This window comes from Papio anubis, chromosome 5, assembly GCF_008728515.1.
Source record: "Papio anubis isolate 15944 chromosome 5, Panubis1.0, whole genome shotgun sequence".
Classification (NCBI taxonomy): Eukaryota; Metazoa; Chordata; class Mammalia; order Primates; family Cercopithecidae; genus Papio; species Papio anubis.
This window is the reverse complement of record NC_044980.1, coordinates 33,235,196-33,257,507: the sequence shown is the minus strand read 5'-3', so window position 1 is coordinate 33,257,507 and position 22,312 is coordinate 33,235,196. Positions and strand designations below refer to the sequence as shown.

Sequence of the window (22,312 nt, the reverse complement as noted above, 5' to 3'; positions counted from 1 at the left end):
CTTATTGAATAGAATGTCCTTTCCTTAATGTATGTTCTTGGTGTTTTTACTGATAATCAGCTGGCTGTAAATACACGTTGGAGTTCTTTATTCTGTTCCATTGGTCTTTGCATCTGTTTTATGCCAATAGTACGCTGTTTTGGTTACTACACCTTAGTAGCATAATTTGAATTCTGGTAGTGTGTTGCTTCCTGCTCTGTTCTTTTTGTTCAGTGTTGCTTTGGCTATTGAGGATCTTTTGTGGTTTTATACAAATTTCAGGATTTTTTTTTTCTATTTCTATGAAGAGAAAGCCACAGAGTCCTAAAATAATTCTGAAACTCATCATGACTTTCTTGCCTGAAAGATCTTGATTACAATCATGCCAAGTTTTGCTTTTGATTTAATCACTTGCTTGAGAAATACATAAACCCATACTCAAGATTAGTGCAGGCATGTCTCTGGCACCTATTTCTGGTTCTATTCAAATTCCTAGAGATGTCAAAAATTACGTTAGGCCACCTGACAGGCTGTATCTAGTAGAGAGAAAATGATTTGTGAAAGCAGTGGGGCTATTTGCAATTGCTTTTTTTTTTTTCTTAAATATCACGTATTAGGTTGAAAACCTGCAATTGTAGCTTTCTGTAGAAATGGCAGAAGACAAACTAACATTTTTAAAGCGTTCTCATTTAGCTCTGATGAGCACCACACCCCTGATGTTCTTCTGATACTAAAATAATTTTCCTAGTGTAGTCTAAACTTTTTTAAAAAGACACGTAATCCAGAGTTTGTAACTCAAAATGAGTGCATCTACGAGGGATCGCAAGCCGTTTCTGGATTAAATTGCCAGCTAGCTAGCTAGCTAAGCAGGGGCGGTGAAAAAGACAATCTGCAGCCTAGGGAAGAAAACGCTTTTGCCTTGTTCTTATGTGTTTACGTTATTTTATTTCCCTAGAGCACGGCAGGACTTGGGGCTCAAATGGTACAACGGCTGGGGATCGCCATGGTGGCAATAAAAGCGTCCAGAGAGGACGGTAACAGGCAGGAACTCCAAAGGTCAGTCCCTGCAATTTAGGACTCAGCAATTTAGGTTGCAGAAAAAGAAAAGTAACCTAGCGAATTTGCCACTGGCAGTACCGGGAGACCGGGCGGGAAGCGCGGCAGTGCGCAGACTCCGCGGGCTCGCACAGGCGCACAAAAGAGGGGCAGGGGTGACGCATTTGGGGCGCGGCGCCGGGGCTGGGGGCGGGGCGCCCGGCCTGGGGAGGGCTTTCTGTAGGCTGCTGGGCGGGGGCAAGGGGCTGCTCGGTCTCATTCAGGGCGTACTGAGGAGCGCCATGGCACTGCAGGGCATCTTGGTCGTGGAACTGGCCGGCCTGGCCCCGGGCCCGTTCTGTGCTATGGTCCTGGCGGACTTCGGGGCGCGGGTGGTGCGCGTGGAGCGGCCGGGCTCCCATTACGACGTGAGCCGCTTGGGCCGGGGCAAGCGCTCGCTGGCGCTGGACCTGAAGCAGCCGCGGGGAGCCGCTGTGCTGCGGCGTCTGTGCGCGCGGTCGGACGTGCTGCTGGAGCCCTTCCGCAGCGGTGAGCCCGGGCCCCGCGGGCTGCTCTGTGGAAGTTCCCGCGGAGGGGAGGGGGCCTGGCCATTCGATCCAGGCTGCACCCGCCACACCTTTGCCCTGTTGCCGCAAGAACCCTTGTCGGCCCCAGCCTTCTAGATGTTTTTGCCTCCTAGGGTATTGTTAGTGATCATTCATCCCAAACTTGATTGTCCAAAACTTGAGTTCTGAGATACTGCTGTTGCCGGGTTTCTCCTTTGGCCTCTCTGACTCCTTCCCAAGTTCCTCTTTTTTTTTCTAAGAAACGCTCTGTATTTGCCTTAATTAATTGAGGGTCTTGAACCCTGGAAGAATCTAATGAAAGCCATAGGATTCCCCTCCTGGAAAACTGCATATAGGCGGTTATTCGGCTACAGTTTTGGAGTGCTGTACCCTCAAGCCTTCCACGGACCCAGGCTTACGCTCCCTGCCTGAAACGCTGGCGTTCTAAGTCGCAGCATCTGCTCCCTGGAGCCCCGTTACCCATTCCCATCATTTTCACCTTTTTGTAGACTTCCCCTTTCAGAACCGCAGACACTGGCATACACAGGTCCTGGGCATCGCCGTCAAGGCTGTCCGCCAGGCAGCTTCTACAAATCCCAAACTGAGCCTTTCCTTCTTCCTTCTAAAACAGTATCTCCACCTTCTGTATTATTTATTTCAGTGAATGCCTGAATCTGAAACTTGTACTTCATCATGGACTCCGGTTTTCCTTTCACCACATCCAATTTCAATGACTATCGATACAGTCATTTTGCTCTTTAGCCCACTCGGACTATTTCTCTCCATCCCTGCTGCAACTCCCTTGACATACGGGACACCAGGCTTATTTAAATGCGTTAACTCATTTAACCCTCATAGCCATATTTGAGGCTTGTAACAATAATGATTTAATAATTAAGATTATGTAATAATTTAAGAATGCTCCATTCAAGATGAAGGAGGCTTGTCCAAGGTCTTGTTATTAGGAGGAAGGTTGGCTGGGACTATGGATATAGCCTCTGGGTGAGGGATTGTGACTGGTGTTTATCAGGTAGATGACCAGAGGTTTTCTGTGATTTATTTTAGCCTTAGGAAGGTAAAGACAGTGAGTTTATTATGTAATTTTGATTACTTTTAATTCCAGGAAACTTCAGGTGCAGGTTACCTGGGGTTTGTGCTATAAATATTATACTTGATAGCTTAAAAACTCTCAGGTCTTATTGTCACTAACCTCTCTTTCTACAGATGGGTGCTAAACTTTTTCGTGAAGGTACTAATGCTAGGAACTTTAGCGCCTGTGGAAACAGATCAGGTGTGAATTCTGCAGGAGGAGCTCATGAGCTGATAGGGAAGATAAGTGTATGGATGTACAAGCAAGTGCAGCTGAGGTGGGATGTGGTAAACACTGATGTGGTATAGAAAGAGAGAAAAGGGATTTACTAAAGGCATGAGACCCTGCTCTGGGGATTGAATAAATAGGCTTGGATAAACCTAGAGGGAAACAGGGATGTACCGGGAGAAATTACATCCTGGAAAGAAGCCACACATTCCAGAAATGGTGGCTTCAGTCTTTGGGGCCTTAACTGCTGTAAACATGCCATTAGCCCACAGCAAATGTTATTAATATTACTTGCAATAGTGCTATTTTGTTTGTCTCAGAGAAGGGATTATCTCCATCCTCAATTCATACTCTCTTAAGAAGATTGTTACTTTTCTCTTAAGGTGTGATGGAGAAACTCCAACTCGGCCCAGAGATTCTGCAGCGGGATAATCCAAGGCTTATTTATGCCAGGCTGACTGGATTTGGCCAGTCAGGAAGCTTCTCCCGGTTAGCTGGCCATGATATCAACTATTTGGCTTTGTCAGGTATGTTGAAAAAAAATTTAGTCTATACTTTTATTCCATCAAGATCTACAGGTATGTTGATTAACAATAATTTTTAAAGGTGAAGATTTAAATATTTATCAGAATCAGGAGAGCATGGGTGTTTAAAATGGATTGGTTTGGGTCTTGAAACGATCATTCTCAACCTTCCCTCACTCCACCCCTTAACACATTTGAAGGAGAATACATGCCCGCTACCATCATTTATTTACTACATTTGTTGAGTCAGTTCTCAGACAAGCCCCGGCTAGGAATTAAGAGGCTTACTGGGTACTAGGGATGGTTGCTCTGTAATTTGAAAGTGTTGACATAGTGCGATTCTGACAGCTACTTGGCCCCACCCCAAAATCTCTACCCACCATTTTGAGAATCATTGCCTGAGTCATTGTTTCAGACTTCTATGAGTGCTAGAAGCAGCCCATGGTTTTCAGGTCCTGGTATCACTTTATTAGTGTTTTTGCCTATGACAACATGTGAGATAGGCCTGATTCCAGAATTCTAAGAACTGTGTGTTGTTGACTACAGGACGTTTCAGACTTTCTGTGAGTGCACATTTAAAAGTTGAGGAAAGAAATGGGTAATAGAATTGGCTTTTCACATCTATTTAAAAATTAAATTCCTTTTCTTGTATACAAGTATTTTCTTGCATTTCTTTCTAATAAGAATGAAAGTGCATTTACTGGTTTAAAACCACAAAATAAATAAGCATTTTCTTTTCCAAAAGTGAGTGAGTGAAAACTTAGCAATATTTGAAAATTTTGGTTGGAAGAGGTTTTAGAAAGGAAAACAACAAAACAAGGATCCCGTCTTGAGGGAAAGCCTGTTTATAAGTTTACTGACTAAGCTCTTGGAAAAGTGATGTATACTAGCTTTCACTTAGATTATCTACTGGAGAGATTGCTTATTCCTCTAAGATGCTCACATATTTATTTTAAGAAGAGATTAAATTTAAAAGAGACATTCAATTTGTTTTTAATGATGTAGGTGTTCTCTCAAAAATTGGCAGAAATGGTGAGAATCCGTATGCCCCGCTGAATCTCCTGGCTGATTTTGCTGGTGGTGGTCTTATGTGCGTGTTGGGCATCATGATGGCTCTCTTTGAACGCACACGCTCTGGCAAGGGTCAGGTCATTGATGCAAATATGGTAAGTATTAATTGGGGTAGATGCCTGCCACTTGTCCCTAAGTTTAAGATATGGCTGCTTAAAATCTTTTTTTTTTAAAGAAGACAAGAGATAAATGACATTTGAAGTTTCAATCCAAGTTACCAAGATATCCTTTTCTTTTTAAAATAGCCTCATGTCCTTTATGTATCTGTTAGAATGTCATATTTTGATCATCTATTCTTGGAGTCAGTTCTGTAAACTTTCTGCGACTCATCTGATTCCTATGTTGTTTTAGGTTAGTGCAAAAGTACTTGCAGGTTTTGCCAAGTATTTGCCAACCTAAATATTTCAGCAATTTTCCCCAAGTATCTCTTGTGCTTAGTATATCATTTTCAAGCAGTCATCATTCAAACAAAGTTCAAGAAGCCCTCCTCAGCAGGTAGAGAAAATTCTTAGGGATGCTGAGGTGAAATGGACCTCCCCGTCTAAACCTTCCTGCTGCGTTTTGCAGGGGATGCTCTGATATCATAGCGCTTCTGTTTGTTCACTGTCATCCACTGACTGCTTGCCTCATGTTCTGCTGAGCACATTCCCTGTGTGATTTCTTCTTATTCTCAAAACTGCATTTGTAATACATTGTTGTTTTAAAGAGGAGGGAACGGAAGCATAGCCATTTGCTCAAGATCTCACAGCTAGTGGGTAAGAGAGCCCACTCCAGCACCGCCACTGCGTGTTTGCATTTTCACAGACATTTGGAGATAGGACGGAGAATAGATTTGAGGAGACAAGACTGGAGGTAGAGAGACCAGTTACTGGGTTATTGCTGAAGAGATCAGGGCAAGTACTAAAGCAGTTAATAGTGGAGTTGGTTTGCATTGAAGGGACATTTGAGATGTAAAATTGCTGGGAATTGGTAGTGGACTGACAGGGAGCGAAGAGGGAGAAGTTAAGGCTGGCTCCCAGGTTTCTGGCTTGGATGACCTGCTAGTGTCCTGAAGGAGGACTGCTGGACACAGTGGTCAGAGCATAGAGTGGCAGCTGACTACCTCCATCCGAGCTCTGCCATTTACTAGCTCTGTGATCTTGGGCAAGTTATTTAACCTCTCTGCGCTGTAGTTTCCTTTGTAAAATGGAGATAATAATGACATCCTCCTCATAGCATTGTTAGATGCTATGAGAATTCAATGAGTTCATCCATTGTTCAGTGTGGGAACAGTGCTTGGCGTACAGTGGGCCCTCAGTTAAAGTTTGTCATTGTGATTATTTTCACTAGAAGAAAACGAACTCAGTTTTGGTCATTTCAATTTTGAAGTGCCTTTGAGATATCTAGGTGGGATACTTGAGGTTAGGGACTGGAAACAGATTTCAGAGTCATTTGGGAGCCGTATGAGACTATGTGATCCACTAGGAAAGGGGACAGAACACTGGCATTTAAGGAATGCATAGGCAGAGAAGAGAAGCAAGGGCTGAGGACAGCTAAGGAGAGAAGCAGAATGGAGTGTTGTCATGGAAACCAAAGAAAGGAATGGTCAGAGGGTCAAATGTTGGTGGATACCTCAAGAGTTTAGAGATTGAGAGTGTCAACTGGATTGGGTCCTTGATGATCTTCACAAAATCCATTTTCTACCAGAAACCCCTCATGTCCAAAGCTTCAGCCTGCGCTTCCTTCTCTTCATGGTGAATCATGACCCACCCTGTGCTGAATGTGTACCTCTGGGACACTGTCATCAGGGCACATCTCACACTTTCCGATGTGCCCTCTCTGAAGTATGTACCAGCGGCAGGGGAGTGTGGTTTATCTTTTGTGGGCCAGCTCTTGGTGTAGTCATGGCCTAGTCGCTGCATGAGATAGCAGCACCGGCTTTATACCAGTACCCACCAATCTCAAGACTGGTACCTTCCACAGGGCTTCTGTGAGCCACACAACTTCCTGAGGGAGACGTGCTACTGTCATTGGCATTGAAGACTTGAAGGCTTGGAGAGGTTAACTGCCTTCCTCTAAAGCAGATGACGGGAAAGGGTCCAAAGCACTGCCTGAGGCAGTTGGACCCTAAAGCCACTGCTTTCAACAACTTCCCCTGCTGCCCCATGGGCATGGTCCCTGGGGTCCAAAAGGAATGAACTAAGAGCAAAAATGGAACCTTGGGAGTGTTAAGGAGAATTTCAGGCTAGATACTTCTCTAGTAATAATTTGAATAATTTACTGAAGAGATGCAATTGAGTATCATCAAATATAAATAAAAGGTGATTGCTGCTTTCAGCAGAATGTAGCTAATCACAATTATATAATGATTAGAAGATGGTAAGGTTGGCTGGGCATGGTGGCTCACACCTGTAATCCCAGCACTTTGGGAGGCCGAGGTGGGCGGATCACCTGAGGTCAGGAGTTTGAGACCAGCCTGGCCAACATGGTGAAACCCCATCTCTATTAAAATACAAAAAATTAGCTGGGCTTGGTGGTACGCATCTGTAGCCCCACTACCTGGAAGGCTGAGGCATGAGAATTGCTTGAACCCAGGAGGCAGAGGTTGCAGTGAGCCGAGATCACATCACTGCACTCCAGCCTGGGTAACAGAGCAAGACCCTGTCTCAAAATAAATAAATAATATAAAGAAGTTAGTAAGGTTTTAGGGTATGTGAAAATGTTGTCATCTTTCTTCTGGGCTCATATTTCCATCAGGGGATAGCAAGTGTTTGCTAATTACTTAAGGCTAAAAGAATCAGTAAATCATAGTCATTACTTCATCACTAGGAACCGTTGTGGCACAGGCAATTGTAGAAGCTGATTGGGGGAGGCAGATACCTTCTAATAGGCCGAAAGTTTTCACATTGTTTAGCAGCACAATTCCAGACCTGGGCCTGCCTGTGAAGAGCTGGAGTCTGCCTTATTGTACTGCTGCTTCCTTGGAAACTGTGGTTAAGATAACTCTGGAATATGGAGTGTGTTTTGCTGTATTTACAGTCAATCTGGGCCCACATGATGAGCACACTGTTGTTAAATTAACTGTAGCATAAAGCTGCCCCCTTACATATTTTAAGTTCCACCTAAAGGTTTCTCTTACATAGTGAGCTGTGACCTAACTGGATGTGTAAACAGACTGTAACCTACTTTTGTAATAAGCAGCAAGTCTCAGCCAATCACAGCTGCCGTACTTCAACCCATCACAGGCGGCCAGCTGTTCAAACCGTGTTCAAACAAGGCAAAGGCCCAGTTGTAACCAGTCTGGCTGGCTGTTTCTGTACCTCACTTCTGTTTTCTCTACATTGCTTTCCATTTTCTGTCCATAAGTCCTCTCTGGCCACAGGACTACACTAGTCACTCTGAACCTAGTCTGGTTCCACAGACTGCCCAATTCGTGAGTCATTCTTTGCTCAAAGTCTTAAATTAATTTGTCTAAAGTTTTTCTTTTAACAGTATCAAAGGTTGGTGGCAAATTGAGGCTGCAGTTTCCCTGTGTCAGGGGGCTCTCGACTGTGGTCTGCATGGTGTATGAGTAATGGGGCAAGAGAAGCCGTGTGCCAGGGTAGCCACTGCCAGGCCTTAGGATGAGACGAGGAGGGTTCCTGCTGTATTGCTTGACCTGTACCCGACGCTGATGCTAAGGATTGGACCATAGCTTGTTTTTGTCCTGAGTGGGCCCAACTGGACCTGTAACTGTTAACACGTCTATTTTTCAGCAATCTCATTAGGACATTCAACATATAAAAGAGATTAAAGGGGTATTTTATTAGCATAAAACATTTTATGTTTACGTACTCAATATTTATATATTATTTTGTCAGACCAGTGAAGCTGTTCTGAACACGAACACTGGAAGTTAGAGTTTATGGGTGATTGTCTCATCACTTTCAGTATTCAGTTTATTACTATATTTCGTTTTGACCGGGAGTCTGAGGCAGGAGAATCGCTTGAACCCTGGAGGCGGAGGTTGCAGTGAGCTGAGATTGTGCCACTGCACTCCAACCTGGGCAAAAGAGCGACACTCCGTTTAAAAAAAGAAAAAAAAAAAAACGTACATTTTAAAAAACTTGCTTAAAATTTCAGATTGCATTTCATTTATGATGAAGCAAAACAAAAACGTTTTCTTTCCAGGTCAACTCGCTACAGTGTCTAAAAACTTCTCACATTCTTTGGCCTGAACATGAAAGTCAAATAAACAGTATTCAGAACTCTCTGCTGAAACTCTCTCTTGCGCTGTATGACAAGCTAGCTCACTTCCAGTTCATCTGTTATTGCCCTATTGATTTGGCATTAGGCTCTGAGAGAAACAAAGCTTGAGCGGAAAGCAGGCACTTGCTTGTTGAAGGTGCTAACTTGTTGGTTTTGTATGAGTAAGCACAGATTAAGAGGGGAGGAGAACCATGCAGAACAAAAGTTTTCCTTAATAGTGTTTCAAATACAAGGTAACATTTATGCAAAATTGGAAGGAAAAGCTGTATTTTAAAGTCTAGCAACAAATGTTAATGAGTTGAGGCTCTGATGAGTCAGAATTTGGTATAGGATACATTTAAATATGTGCTTAAATAACAAACGTAAAATATATTTAAAATAGTGCACATATATATGCATATGTGTATATATATGTGTGTGTATGTGTATAAATGTGGAACTCTAATATCTCTGTAATCCAGCCTCAAAGAAAGGCACTGCCGTAGGCCACTTACATGAACTCAGCTATTTGGTGATAATAAGTGTCATAGCCATAAATTCAGTTGTGTATGAAGTTTCAAGTTAAAAGGGAAAATTGGATATATCCAAAGATACATTTTGTGGTTGTTTCACAGCCAGTAACTGAGAAATTGCTAGCAGCTGGAACGAGGTCTCCTCTGTTGGTAACTTTGGAGACAAGGGTGTTTTGAGGGCCTTCTCCCTTGGATGCTGGAGACATTAGGCTTATAAAAGACATAAAGATCAGAACATGGTCCTCTTCAAATAGACCAGTGCCTCCAGCCTTTGAGTTTGAGCCCTGTGGTAATTGTACTTTACCGTGTAGTTGCTTCAGGACTCAGTGGGAAGGTGGCATTCCCAAACCGGTTTACCTGGACTCAGAAAATGCACATACCTGCCATCCGTATTGTCAGTTTATTTTATAACTTTCTAGTGATTACGAAATATAACATATATTAAATACTCAAATACAGTTTTCTTGGGATTGGAATCGAGCTAGAACAAGCCAAATTTTACTGTTATGAGATTTACCTTTAAAATGTGCTATGGTTCTTACATCTGTGTGTGTTTATAGGTATGGAGATCAGGAGATGCATTTTAAAAAGCTCTTTTAATTTTTAACTTTTTATCTTGGCAGTTTTTAACATTGTAAAAAGTAGAGAGAATAGTACAGTGATCTTCAATGTACCCTCACCTAGCTAAAAATTACCAGCATTTTGCCAATCTTATTAGAAATGGAGAACAAAAGTCATTCCTTCTAAGTCTTACAGTATTTTCAGAACTGAATAGTGCTGAATAGCCAATTGCTATTCTAATACAAACTGCTCTAACTCACTTTCTGGAAATACCAGAGAAGTTGTATAATTAAGTAGAATCTTCGTATACTCTAAGATAAGAATTTTTTTGCAAATATTTTTTTTAACTTGAATAGGAGAAATTGTTCATGCTTTGACACTTGAGTTATCTGGATTTGTTTTGTATTCTGTTTTCTCAAAGGTGGAAGGAACAGCATATTTAAGTTCTTTTCTGTGGAAAACTCAGAAATCAAGTCTGTGGGAAGCACCTCGAGGACAGAACATATTGGATGGTGGAGCACCTTTCTATACGACTTACAGGACAGCAGATGGGGAATTCATGGCTGTTGGAGCAATAGAACCCCAGTTCTACGAGCTGCTGATCAAAGGTAAGTAAACTTCATGTGTCTCCCTCAGCTCTCCTTTTGCTGTAGATGTTCTTTGGTTCTATTTTAAAGACTTTTGGAATCTATGATGTCTTTTATTATATAGCCACTTTCAAATTAATCTAATTATAGCCGTCAGTATAATGTGGGGCATTTTCCATGGCTTTTAAATTGACCAGCAGTCTTACTAGTCTATAAAATGGCTGAGGGTTTTAAAAATAATAACCCCTTTTGTAGGATGTTCGGTGCTTTCATTTCACTCTTTGTGTTGGATAATCTTGCCCCTGTGTGCCCAGATCTTACTCTTCCCTAGAAATGATCTGCCCATATTGGTCGCTTTCCATTCAATATTCTACCAGCTGTTATTCGTTGGTAGATGTCCCTTATGGCACTTCAATGTCAGAAGTCACCAGAGCATGGAAAGATTTTGGCAAAAGAGATTCTGTTAGAATATGTTACTATATCACTATGCCTTTGCAGATTACCTGTCTTGCAGATTCTTGCCTTCTTGGCAAGTTGCCATAAATTAGCAAGAAAAATTGGGATCTCTTCTTCTCTAATTAAGTAATTGGATGGGAGTCATTTTGTTCCTGAGAAATGTTTGAACTTAAAATTCGCTCTATAAATAATGTAGAATCTAAGAAGTTTCAGAATATACTCTGAAGTGGTGTGAAAGCGGATCACAGTGCATTTACCTTTCTACTACAAGTTTCAGGTTTCATTGTTATGTTTGGTCGCTTTTCAGATGCGTATACTAAAAGTTATTTGTATATAGCGGGAATGATTTTTTTTAATTTTTCAAATTTTGATGTGTTCTCATCTGATGGAATAATTGTGTTTGCAAGCAACTGAAAGCATTTTATGATTAAACATACTAACTTCACCTATTCAAATATAGTTGGAAAAACTATAGAACAGAATGGTTTATCTAGATCAAAAAGGGTACCTCTCTATCCAGAAATTAAAAAGCTTGCCTTTCGTCTCTGCTCCAAATAAATTGGAAGCTCTGGCTGCTCATGATGCTCTGGCGGAGCTCTGTGGAGCCATGAACACTACCAACTGCAGTCTGACGAAGACAGCAAATGATATTCATTTTCTGAGTTCTGGTCCTTGGCCAGGTCTGGGAGAACTGACCTTGCTGAAAATGCAACAGGAAGCAGTATCGTGCCAGGCGAGGCAAACCCTACTCAGTGTGAAGCGATGACCATCGTTGCAGCCCAAGTCATGGGGTACGGTGTGGCTGTAACTGTTGGAGGTAGCAATGGCCATATTGAGTTGGATGTTTTCAAGCCAATGATGATTAAAAACTTAGTGTTACACTCAGGCTGCTGGGGGATGCTTCAGTTTCCTTCACAGAAAACTGCATAGAGGGAATCCAGACCAATACAGAAAGTATCAAGAAGCTAATGAAGAAGTCGCTAATGTTGGTGACAGCTCTCAACCCTCATATAGAGTATGACAAAGCAGCAGAGATTGCTAAGACAACACCCCAAAATGGATCGACCATAAAGGAGACTGCCGTTGAACTTGGCTGTCTCACAGCAGAGAAGTTGGATGAATGGGTAAAACCTAAGGACATGCTGAGTCCAAAGTGACTCAAATAAGTTTTAATGAAAATAAACGTGTAAAATTTTAAAACAGTACTGCACATTTTAAATAATTCAATGTGACAACCTCCCAGGACTCCTCAGGACCTCAGTCCTGGACTTGTTATTATTGCTGTTTGTTTAATGATTTTCTTAAATTAAATCTGTATTCTTTGGCGTGTGCAGCCACCGAAGTCAACTGTGTTAGCTTCAGCTAATGATTGGACAGAAATGTCCTTAAATGCCTTTTTTTTGTTTGCTTGTTTGTTTTAATCTGGGGGACAGGATCTCGCTTTGTTGCCCAGGCTGGAATGCAGTGGTGTGATCATAGCCAACTGCAGCCTTGAACTCCGGGGTGCAAGCGATCCTCCTGCTTCAGTCTCCCAAGTAGCTGGGACTACAGGCACACATGACCACACCTGGCTAATTTTTTATTTTTTGTAGAAACAGAATCTTGCTATTTTGCTCAGGCTGATCTTGAACTCCTGATCTCAAGCGATCTTCCTGCCTCAGCCTCCCAAAGTACTGGGATTTCAGGCACGAGCCACTGTGGCCCTTAAATGCCTTGAACCAATAAATCCCCCATCTTTTTCTGAAGCGCTACGTGCCTTAACTTCTTGCTTGTGAAGAGCCTCAAGGTCAGCCAGAGGTGAGAGAGGAGGGCCTTTTCAGATCTCTCCCAGGCATTCACAGTGTCTTGCACGTGTGCGTGTGTGTGGCCTTCTCAGGAGGTGTAAAAAAATTCTCAGGAATATGTTGGAGCTTTTCAAAGCCCCCTATGGATATACCATTCCCCAGTTTTTTTCTTTTAAGTTTTTTGGTCAGCATCTCATTAGCTGCAATAAGTAACACCACCTAAGACAGCTGTGATAAAATAATGCCTTTTTTTTTTTTTTTAATCAGCATTTTAGGGCTAGAGCAAAGTGAGCTCTGAGTTAGATCACAGAAAGACAAGCCCTGAGAATGGAGCCTTTCAGGGACCTGCCCGACAGGCTAAATAATGACAGTTCTCTGGGGATGGTGTTTTTGGGGGAAGCTCCAAACTTATTTTCCTCCTCTCGGGTCTCTTCTCCTGCTGGTTTTCAGAACTGACCAGAGTTGAGGGGAAGTTGCTTTTCAAGGCTACCACAGGGAGAGGGATGAAATTGGCACAAGTTCTAACACCACAAAGCTCACTGGTCTTACTGAGATTCAGCTGTTTTTCTTGAATAAATGCTCTTTGGATTGCTACAAGCTTTTAATTTCCAGAATTATGAAAAAGTTAATTCTGACAGTTGTTGTTAGTGTTCTCATTGCTTTAACACAGGTTTTTGAAGGCTCTCATTCTGCCACTCTGGAAGTTAACTCCCTTCCTTGATGTATCCTGTTATTTTAAAACATATACGGTAGTCCTCTCTTATCTTTAGGGGATGCATTGCAAGACCCCCAGTGGATGCCTGAAACTGCAGATAGTACTAAACCTGATTGCTGTCAATTGGAAGATGTTTCTATTTATGTCTTCCACCCACAAAATTAATGCATTTTCCATCTGTATTAAGCACTTACCATGTACTATAGCTACAACTTTTCAGTTTGAGTTGTGACAGCAAAACTAGCATGAATTTATTTTTCCTTCTCCCCTTCTTCATAATCTCATGAATATAAGATTCATTCTTAACCATCAATTTTAGCAACCTCAGCTTACAAGTTTTATTCTTCCCCTAAGCTGAGAGCTTTCACCTTTTCACCTAAGGGAAGCACTTTAGGCTTCTCTTTGGCATATCCACATTGCCAGCATCACCTTCACCTACAACCTTTGAGGCCCTTAGGAAGTGAAATAAGGGTTACTTGAACACAAGCACTGCAATATTGCAGCAGTCAACCTGATAACCTAGTTGGCTACTAAGTGACTAATGGATTGGTAGCCCCACAGTGTGGATAGGATGGACGTGATTCATGTCCAGGGCAGGATAGAGCAGGATGCTGCGAGGTTTCATCATGCATCATGCTACTCAGAACAGCATGCAGTTTAAATTTATGAATTGTTTATTTCTGGAATTTTTCATTCAATATTTTCAGACCACAGTTGACTGTGGGTAACTGAAACCACAGAAAGCCAAACCTCAGATGAAGAAGGACTGCTGTATGTGTGGAGCAGACTCATTTTTCACATCCACACTTCACCTCAATGAATAAGCCTTTCTGGAAACACTGAAAATGAAACAAGACAACATTTTTCTAGCAAGGTCATCGTGCCAACGCCTTAACTCCTGATCACCTTCTCCTGGGTGTTCTTCTGCTGAGTTTAAACTTTGTAACTCCCCTGATATTTTTACAGCCCCCTCTTTTTGCATCCATAGCCTTTTATGGTATCCTTAACCCTCATCTCCCTTCAAAGTTTACGTAGGATCCTTAGCTGACAGATGGCTTGTGCTCTAGGAGATAGCATGTTAAATCACCTTGCACTTTATCTACCTAGTCCATGCCAAAATGCCTCAGCATTATCTCTCTTTTATAAGATTTATTTACAAAAATACTACTTTTACTAATCACATATGCATTTCTTCTCTCTCAAGTCCTACTGGACAAACCCCCACATCTGTAATAATTTTTTGAGGGCCGGGTGCGATGGCTATGCCTGTAATTCCAGCACTTTTGGAGGCTGAGGCAGGTGGATCACTTGAGGTCAGGAGTTCAAGATCAGCCTGGGCAACATGGTGAAACCCTGTCTTTACTAGAAATACAAAAATTAGCCAGGTATAGTGGCACATGTCTGTAATCCCAGCTGCTCGGGAGGCTGAGGCACGAGAATCACTTGAACCTGGGAGGGGGAGGTTGCAGTACACTGAGGTCGCATCACTGCCCTCCAGCCTGGGTGACAGAGCGAGACTATGTATCAGAACAACAACAACTATAATAATAATAATTTTTGAGGTAGTACTAATTACATACCTAATTTACTTCCCTTTGTGTTTTAGATCTTTGAGACCATACTTTAATTTATATCTTCAGTTTCTGAACATAAGTATGCAAAGTCTTTTTAAAGTACATACTCTGCTGCATCCCTGCTATTTTCTAGGACAAAAAAATCTGAAAACACTGAGAATTTTATGACATTTTGAGATAGCAAGGTTCTTATAGTACAATCAGGTAAGCAATAGATAATTTTCAAAAGCTGTTTTATCAGGAGATAGTTTTCAAAAGCTGGGTGATCTCTGTCACCCAGGCTGGAGTGCAGTGGCATGATCTCGGCTCACTGCAACCTTTGCCTCCTGGGTTCAAGTGATTCTCCTGCCTCAGCCTCCTGAGTAGCTGGAATTACAGGTGCCCATCACCATGCCTGGCTAATTTTTGTATTTTTAGTAGAGATGGAGTTTCACCATGTTGACCAGGCTGGTCTTGAACTCCTGACCTCAAGTGATCTGCTCCCCCTTAGCTTCCCATAGGGCTGGGATTAGAGGTGTGAGCCACCACTCCTGGCCTTCAAATTATTATTTCTAAAAAATACAAAATAACAATTGTTGGCAAGGGTATGAGGAAACGAAACACTTGTGTACTACCAATGAGAATGTAAAGTGGTGTAGCCACTGTCAAAAACAGCATGGCATTTCCTCAGAAAGTTATACATAGAATTGTATGATCTAGCAATTCCACTTCTAAGTATATAACCAAAAGAATTGGAGGCAGTGACTCAAACAGATATTTGTATATCTGTGTTCATAGTGACATTATTCACAATAGCCAAGAGGTAGAAACAACTCAAGTGTCCATCAACAGATGAATGGGTGAATAAAATGTGGTACAGACATAAAATGGAATGTGTTTCAGCCTGAAAAAAAACAAGAAAATTTCAACACGTTACAACAGAGATGAATCTTGAAGACATTATGCTGAGTGAAATAAGTCAGTCACCAAAGGGCAAATACTATATGATTCCACTATGTGAACTATCTAAAGTGGTCAAATTCATAGAGACAAAGTAGAATGAATGGTGGTTGCCAGGGGCTGTGGGGAGGTAGGAGCAGGAGTTAATGTTTAATAGGCTCAAAGTTTCTGTTTGAAAAGATGAAAAAGTTCAGGAGTTGTGTGGTACAGATGGACGGTGGTGATAGCTGTAAAGCAGTATGAGTGTACTTAATGCCCTAGTACTGTGCACCAAAAAATGGCTAAAATGGTAAACTCTATGTATATTTTACCACAATTTTCAAAAATGAAATAAAAATTTAAAATTATATGTTTGCTAGGAAAAAAATAAGCATTACAGATTTTAAAAAGTAAGAAGGGAAAATTTTCCTTTGTTCTTCCACTTTGGGAAAATTTGGAATGTGGCCTTCAAGAATTTTTATTGTACATATACAAATGCACAATTATTCTATTCTATTTTATTTTTTGAGACAGGCTCTTACACTGTTGCCTAGGCTTGAGTGCAGTGGCACAAACATGGCTCACTGCAGTCTTGACCTCCTGGGCTTAAGCAATCCTCCTGCTTCAGCCTCCCGTGTAGCTACGACCACAGGCCTGTGCCACCATGCCTGGCTAACTTTTTGATTTTTTTGTAGAGACAGGGTCTTACTGTGTTGCCCAGGTTGGTCTTGAACTCCTGGGCTCAAGTGATCTTCCTGCCTCAGCCTTCCAAAGTGCTGGGATTACAGGCATGAGCCACAACACCCAGCAATTATTTTCTGTTTTACAATTTATAATTTATATATATATAATTATATAAATTTATAGTTTATAGCTTTTTATACAACAATATAGCAAAGACGTTCTTTCATGTCAGTACAAAAGATCTTTACCCTCACCCATTTTATATAGCAGCCATATCATATTTTTTTATCTGCCTGTACTAAAATTTATATAACCAATTCCCTATGCAAGTTCATTTACATTTTTTCCAATTTTTCGTTATAAAAATAATGTTTATGGCTGGATGCAGTGGCTCATGCCTGTAATCCCAACACTCTGGGAGGCCGAGGCAGGCAGATCACGAGGTCAGGAGTTTGAGACCAGCCCGGCCAACATAGTGAAACCCCATCTCTACTAAAAAATACAAAAAAATTAGCCAGGCATGGTGACAGGCACCTGTAATCCCAGCTACTTGGGAGGCTGAGGCAGGAGAATCGCTTGAACCCGGGAGGCAGAGATTGCAGTGAGCCGAGATCGTGCCATTGCACTCCAGCCCGGGCAATAGTGGGAGACTCCGTCTTAAATAAATAAATAATAGGGAGGCTGCGGTGGGAGAATGACGTGAACGCGGGAGGCGGAGCTTCGAGTAAGCCGAGATCGCGCCTCTGCACTCCAGCCTGGGGGACAGAGTGAGACTCCGTCTCAAAAATAATAATAATAATAAAATAATGTTTACAGTTGCCATCCTGGACATATATCATTGAATACTTACAACATGAAGTTTGACTGCTTACTATATACTTAATATTATAAAGCAGTAAAGTTTATGGCATGTACTTAAAAGAATAAGCATTTTTTGTAGTCGTGTGTTGGGGGCGGAGGGTAGATTTTTTGAAATCAAAACATGCTTTCCCAAGTTTTAAATGGTATCTGAATCCCCAGGCTAGTTCCTGAAAATCTATTTGACTTAAAATACCAGAAATTTCATAGTGATTTTACCATAACAACTAGCCACAATCTATAACTGTATTTATACAATTATGGATTCTGAGACTTGGGACTGGATTCCAAGTTCCATATTGGAGTGTCAGGAGCACAGCAAACAGCTCACCTTAAACCACTGGTGTTCAATCCTGTGGCCTTGGTCAGGGTGGTGGGCAGGATGGGAGATGGTGGGCTGCGAAGCCATGGTAGACAATGGGAGAATTGGGGTGTTAGAGGTAGGGTAGTGTCTGGGGACTTTTGATTTCTAGTATTTTTCTAGCATACAAACTATGACCTGTGTAGTCTTAACTATAAAGTTAAAGAGAGAACATATTGGCTGCAGCTTTACTCAGTGTTATGATTCTGATCACAGTCTGATAAAAAGCAACTGTTTTAAAAGCATGTGAAGATCACTACTTTTTGCTCGTTGCTCATTTTATGTGCCTTTCACTCACAGAGTTCAGGGCAATCAAGAAAGAACATCAAGTGAAAGATATCCTGTAGATTATAGTGATAACCTGAAACTATGGCCTCCTATCCATCCTGGTATTTGAATGGGACTGGTGGTTACAGAAGAAAATGTACTTATATATTCCACAGGAGACTGCTTACAAAAATCTGGAACTGTGTTAGTTCTTATTTCCTCATAGTCCTCAAAACCTTAAGAGGCTTCAGTATTTATGTCTTCTTACCTCTATAGGGACTTTACCATCTTCAGAGCAACTTAAAATTAGCCTTGATTGTCAACATGCTAGAGAAGGAAGGTATTCTATAAGTGAGGATTATTCAATTAACTTGGCTAAACTTATACACAGTGTTATGCATAAAGAAAGGGCCTTTCGTTATCATTTGACACTTAGCCATGCACTTTTAAAAACCTGCTTATAGAAGAAAAGGGACATTTGCACCAACTATTGTAAAGTGGCCCTGCTCTTTGGGTATAATTTAATCAGCACTGGAGTTTGGGCATGTCTGCAGGGGTAGGCCCACATAGTCAGTAAAGGAAACACAGATGGGGTCAAGAGCTAGAGAGGCCACTTTTCCTGTTAAATCCCCAGGTAGCTGCTGTCATGATCTCTGCACTGTGGTCTTGATGGGCCCTTCAAGTTCCTTTCATGCCGGAGAGGAGTCTGCATGCCCCACTGTTGACTGGCTGGTTAATAAGTTTCTGTTTTGTTTGTTATAGGAACAATTTGCATGAGTCTTTGGTTACCTTACAAGTCCTTTATCCTAGTACAAAGCCCTTTGGGGCTCTTTTATTTTAAAAATGTATGTATATATGTATATATGGATGTATGGATGGATAGATGGATGGATGGATGGATGGATGGATGGATGGATTGGTGGATGGATGATGGATGATGGGGGTCTCGCTGTGTTGCCCAGGCCAGGCCTTGAGCTCCTGGGCTCAAGCAATCCTCCAGCCTCAGCCTCTTGAGTAGCTTTCACTATACTCATGCCATCACTCCTGGCCATTCTAGCTCTTTTATTTTAACAAAATAAAGATAAATGAATGTATTTATAAAATTGCAATCCTGAATTAAATAATTTGTCTTCAGGCTTCTTCCTTGGAAACTGAGATGGTCATGTATAAAATTGTTCATATTTTTTATAAGGTTTGAATACATTATAGAGAATAGGGAGTTATTTTAACTCAGTATGACTGGCTAATAACATCCTGGGGAAATTTTTTTTCAAAATCTACTCAGAGGTAGGAAATCAATTTCTGGAAACCAGACCATTGAGAACAGACCACTTTTGATGAAATATGAATAATAAAATCTTGGTGGTGACAAGTCTGACTACCTCTGCCCTCTCCAGCCTTTGACTCCAACCTTAAACTGACTTTACATTTTTTTCTCTTGACTCATTTGAGAAGCCCTTATAGAACATTTTATTTTGCATAGTACAGTGGGCTCAGCATTCATTTTTATTGATTATAATAGCTCTGTTCAAAGCATGATAATTTAAGAAATTGTATTTTTCCTCAGGACTTGGACTAAAGTCTGATGAACTTCCCAATCAGATGAGCATGGATGATTGGCCAGAAATGAAGAAGAAGTTTGCAGCTGTATTTGCAAAGAAGACAAAGGCAGAGTGGTGTCAAATCTTTGATGGCACAGATGCCTGTGTGACTCCGGTTCTGACTTTAGAGGAGGTTGTTCATCATGATCACAGCAAGGAACGGGGCTCGTTTATCACCAATGAGGAGCAGAGCATGAGCCCCCGCCCTGCACCTCTGCTGTCAAACACCCCAGCCATCCCTTCTTTCAAAAGGGATCCTTTTGTAGGAGAACACACTGAGGAGATACTTGACGAATTTGGATTCAGCCGCGAAGAGATTGATCAGCTTAAGTCAGATAAAATCATTGAAAGTAATAAGGTAAAAGCTAGTCTCTAACTTCCAGGCCCACAGCTCAAGTGAATTTGAATACTGCATTTAAAGTGTAGAGTAACACATAACATTGTATGCATGGAAACATGGAGGAACAGTATTGCAGTGTCCTACCACTCTAATCAAGAAAAGAATTACAGACTCTGATTCTACAGTGATGATTGAATTCTAAAAATGGTTATCATTAGGGCTTTTGATTTATAAGTACTTTGGGTACTTATACTAAACTGTGGTAGTTATTCTGCCTTCCAATTTGCTTGATATAATCTGTTGATATTAAGATTCTTGACTTATATTTTGAATGAGTTAATATATCATAATTTATGAAATAAAGCTTTCTTTTTCCCTAAAGTGTACTTGTCCTTTTAAGTTTGTACAACGCTAAGAAAACCCTTTAAATACCATTTAAATAGGATTTTGTAACACTTCTAAGAAAACCCTTTAAATACCATTTAAATAGCATTTTGTGAATCTTTGAAATATTTTTGGCTCTATTGTTTACCAAAATGAATGTCCTTAAATAGAGAAGTCTGGCCATTTTAATTTGACAGGAAATCATTCAGTCAGTGTCTTTGAATGGGAATGTTGGCAGATGATCTCCGGGTTTCTGGCAGATAACTCCCACCCCTCTGTCTAACCCTCTCTGCTGAGAGCCGGCCTTCTCTGTGCAGCTGCCTGTTAGCCTCACTGACATGCCTCTTTTTCTCAGATTGTGTCATCATCTGCGTCCTGCCAGGCAAGTCTTTCTCTCTCACCAGTCTCCTGCTTCCATTCCCACCATGCCTATCTCTGCCCTCATAGGTCCTCAGCTTATCCTTACTTCATTGAGGCCACTGCCCAATTGCCCCCCTGCAGAGAGTCCTTTCCTAGCCTCTGTCTAAAATAGCAGCCACCTAATCACTTGCTATCCCCTCTCCCTATGCTGTTTTTCTTTGTACCATATATCACTACTGACATATATGCTTATTAACCCCAGTCTCCCCTCCCACCCCCGCCAGCCCACCAACACACACTAGAATGGGAGCTTTATGAGGGATTTTGTATGTTTCGTTCATTGTAAAATCCCTAGTTCCTAGAATAGTGCCAAGTGCATAGCAGAAACTTAGTAAATATGTATTAAATGAATACATCTCAAGAGTGAAGTGCTGTCAATTCTACTTTAACAGCACTTGAATCCATTCCCTCTGCCTATCCCCCATTGCACTTTTCATTCAGGCCCCTCTTATCTCCTCCCAAGACTCCAGTTCAGTTGCCCTATCAGCCTTGACCTCTAGTATCATTGCCTTATTATTATTATCATGTTACTCCACTGGGTATGTTTTTGATACCACACTGAATTTTCAGTCCTGCAAAAATCTTGTGGTGGTCTTTTTTCCTACAGAGTAGAATATAAACTCATTTACGTAGCATATCAAACCTTTACTTACAATAAGACTTCTATCTAGCTGTCCAGGCCCATCCCTGTCCTCCTGTTCCGCAGGACTTACATTGGACTACCTGAAATTCCTAACTATGCTATGGTCTCTCTTGTTTCCATTCCTTTCTATATACTGCACCATTATTTTCCAGGACTATCAAGAACCCTTTGCTCCAGTCTGTTGATCTAGCAAACTCAGACTGGGCTGGAACACAGCCTTCTTTGTGAAACTTCCTGTGCTTCTCAGCCCTAGGGTAGTTTTGTACAGTGATTATGAGTTGCGGAGTCAGAAGGGCCTTGGGTTCAAATCTCACTGTATCACTGTGATGTCTAAGACAATGCCTGTGAAGTGCCTAAACATCCTAGGTGCTCAGTGTTAGCTTGTATTGTTAAGGCCCTTTCTATGTTTCCATCTCACTTCATACACATCTGCAAGGATAGTAATTGCCTTTACTATAGTTTACAAAATTATTCACTAGGCCATATGTTCCCAGATTAATGGCTCTAGCAGGCAAAATAATGACTTGGAGATACTGTTAAAAGAGATTCCTGAGCCCCTTTCCAGAGATTCTACAGCAATGGGTCTAGGGTAAGCACCGTGAATGTGCATTTCCACCAAGCTTCCAGGTAATTATGATTCTGGTTCAACGACTGCACTTTGAGTAGCACTATCCTAATGGATATGAACCAAATCTTTTTACCTCGGTTACGTTTATAATAGGTGTTCAAAAAAATAGCTGTTCAATCGACCAGTGAGGGAAAGGATAAAAGCAAGTTGGCAAAAAATCTGTAAATAAACAGGCTAGCTTAGAGCATTGATTTCTGTAATGAGTTGACTTTACACAAAATGTTCAAATGAAAAATTGGTTTTTGTACGTTGTGAACTTTTAAAGGGTGAATATATAAAAGCAAGGTTAGTGGCTTTTG

At 41.4% G+C, this 22,312-nt stretch overlaps 1 protein-coding gene across 2 annotated transcripts; it reads left to right on the top strand.

Annotated features, from left to right (window-relative positions):
* The first annotated feature begins 1,201 nt into the window (after positions 1-1,201).
* AMACR (alpha-methylacyl-CoA racemase) lies at positions 1,202-20,319 on the top strand. 2 transcript variants are annotated; one of them, NM_001112633.1, is given in 5 exon segments: positions 1,308-1,563; positions 3,282-3,425; positions 4,428-4,588; positions 10,215-10,401; positions 19,565-19,983. In NM_001112633.1, coding segments are annotated over 5 exon segments (1,149 nt in total). In that variant the 5' UTR covers positions 1,308-1,316; the 3' UTR covers positions 19,975-19,983.
* The last annotated feature ends 1,993 nt before the right edge of the window (positions 20,320-22,312 follow it).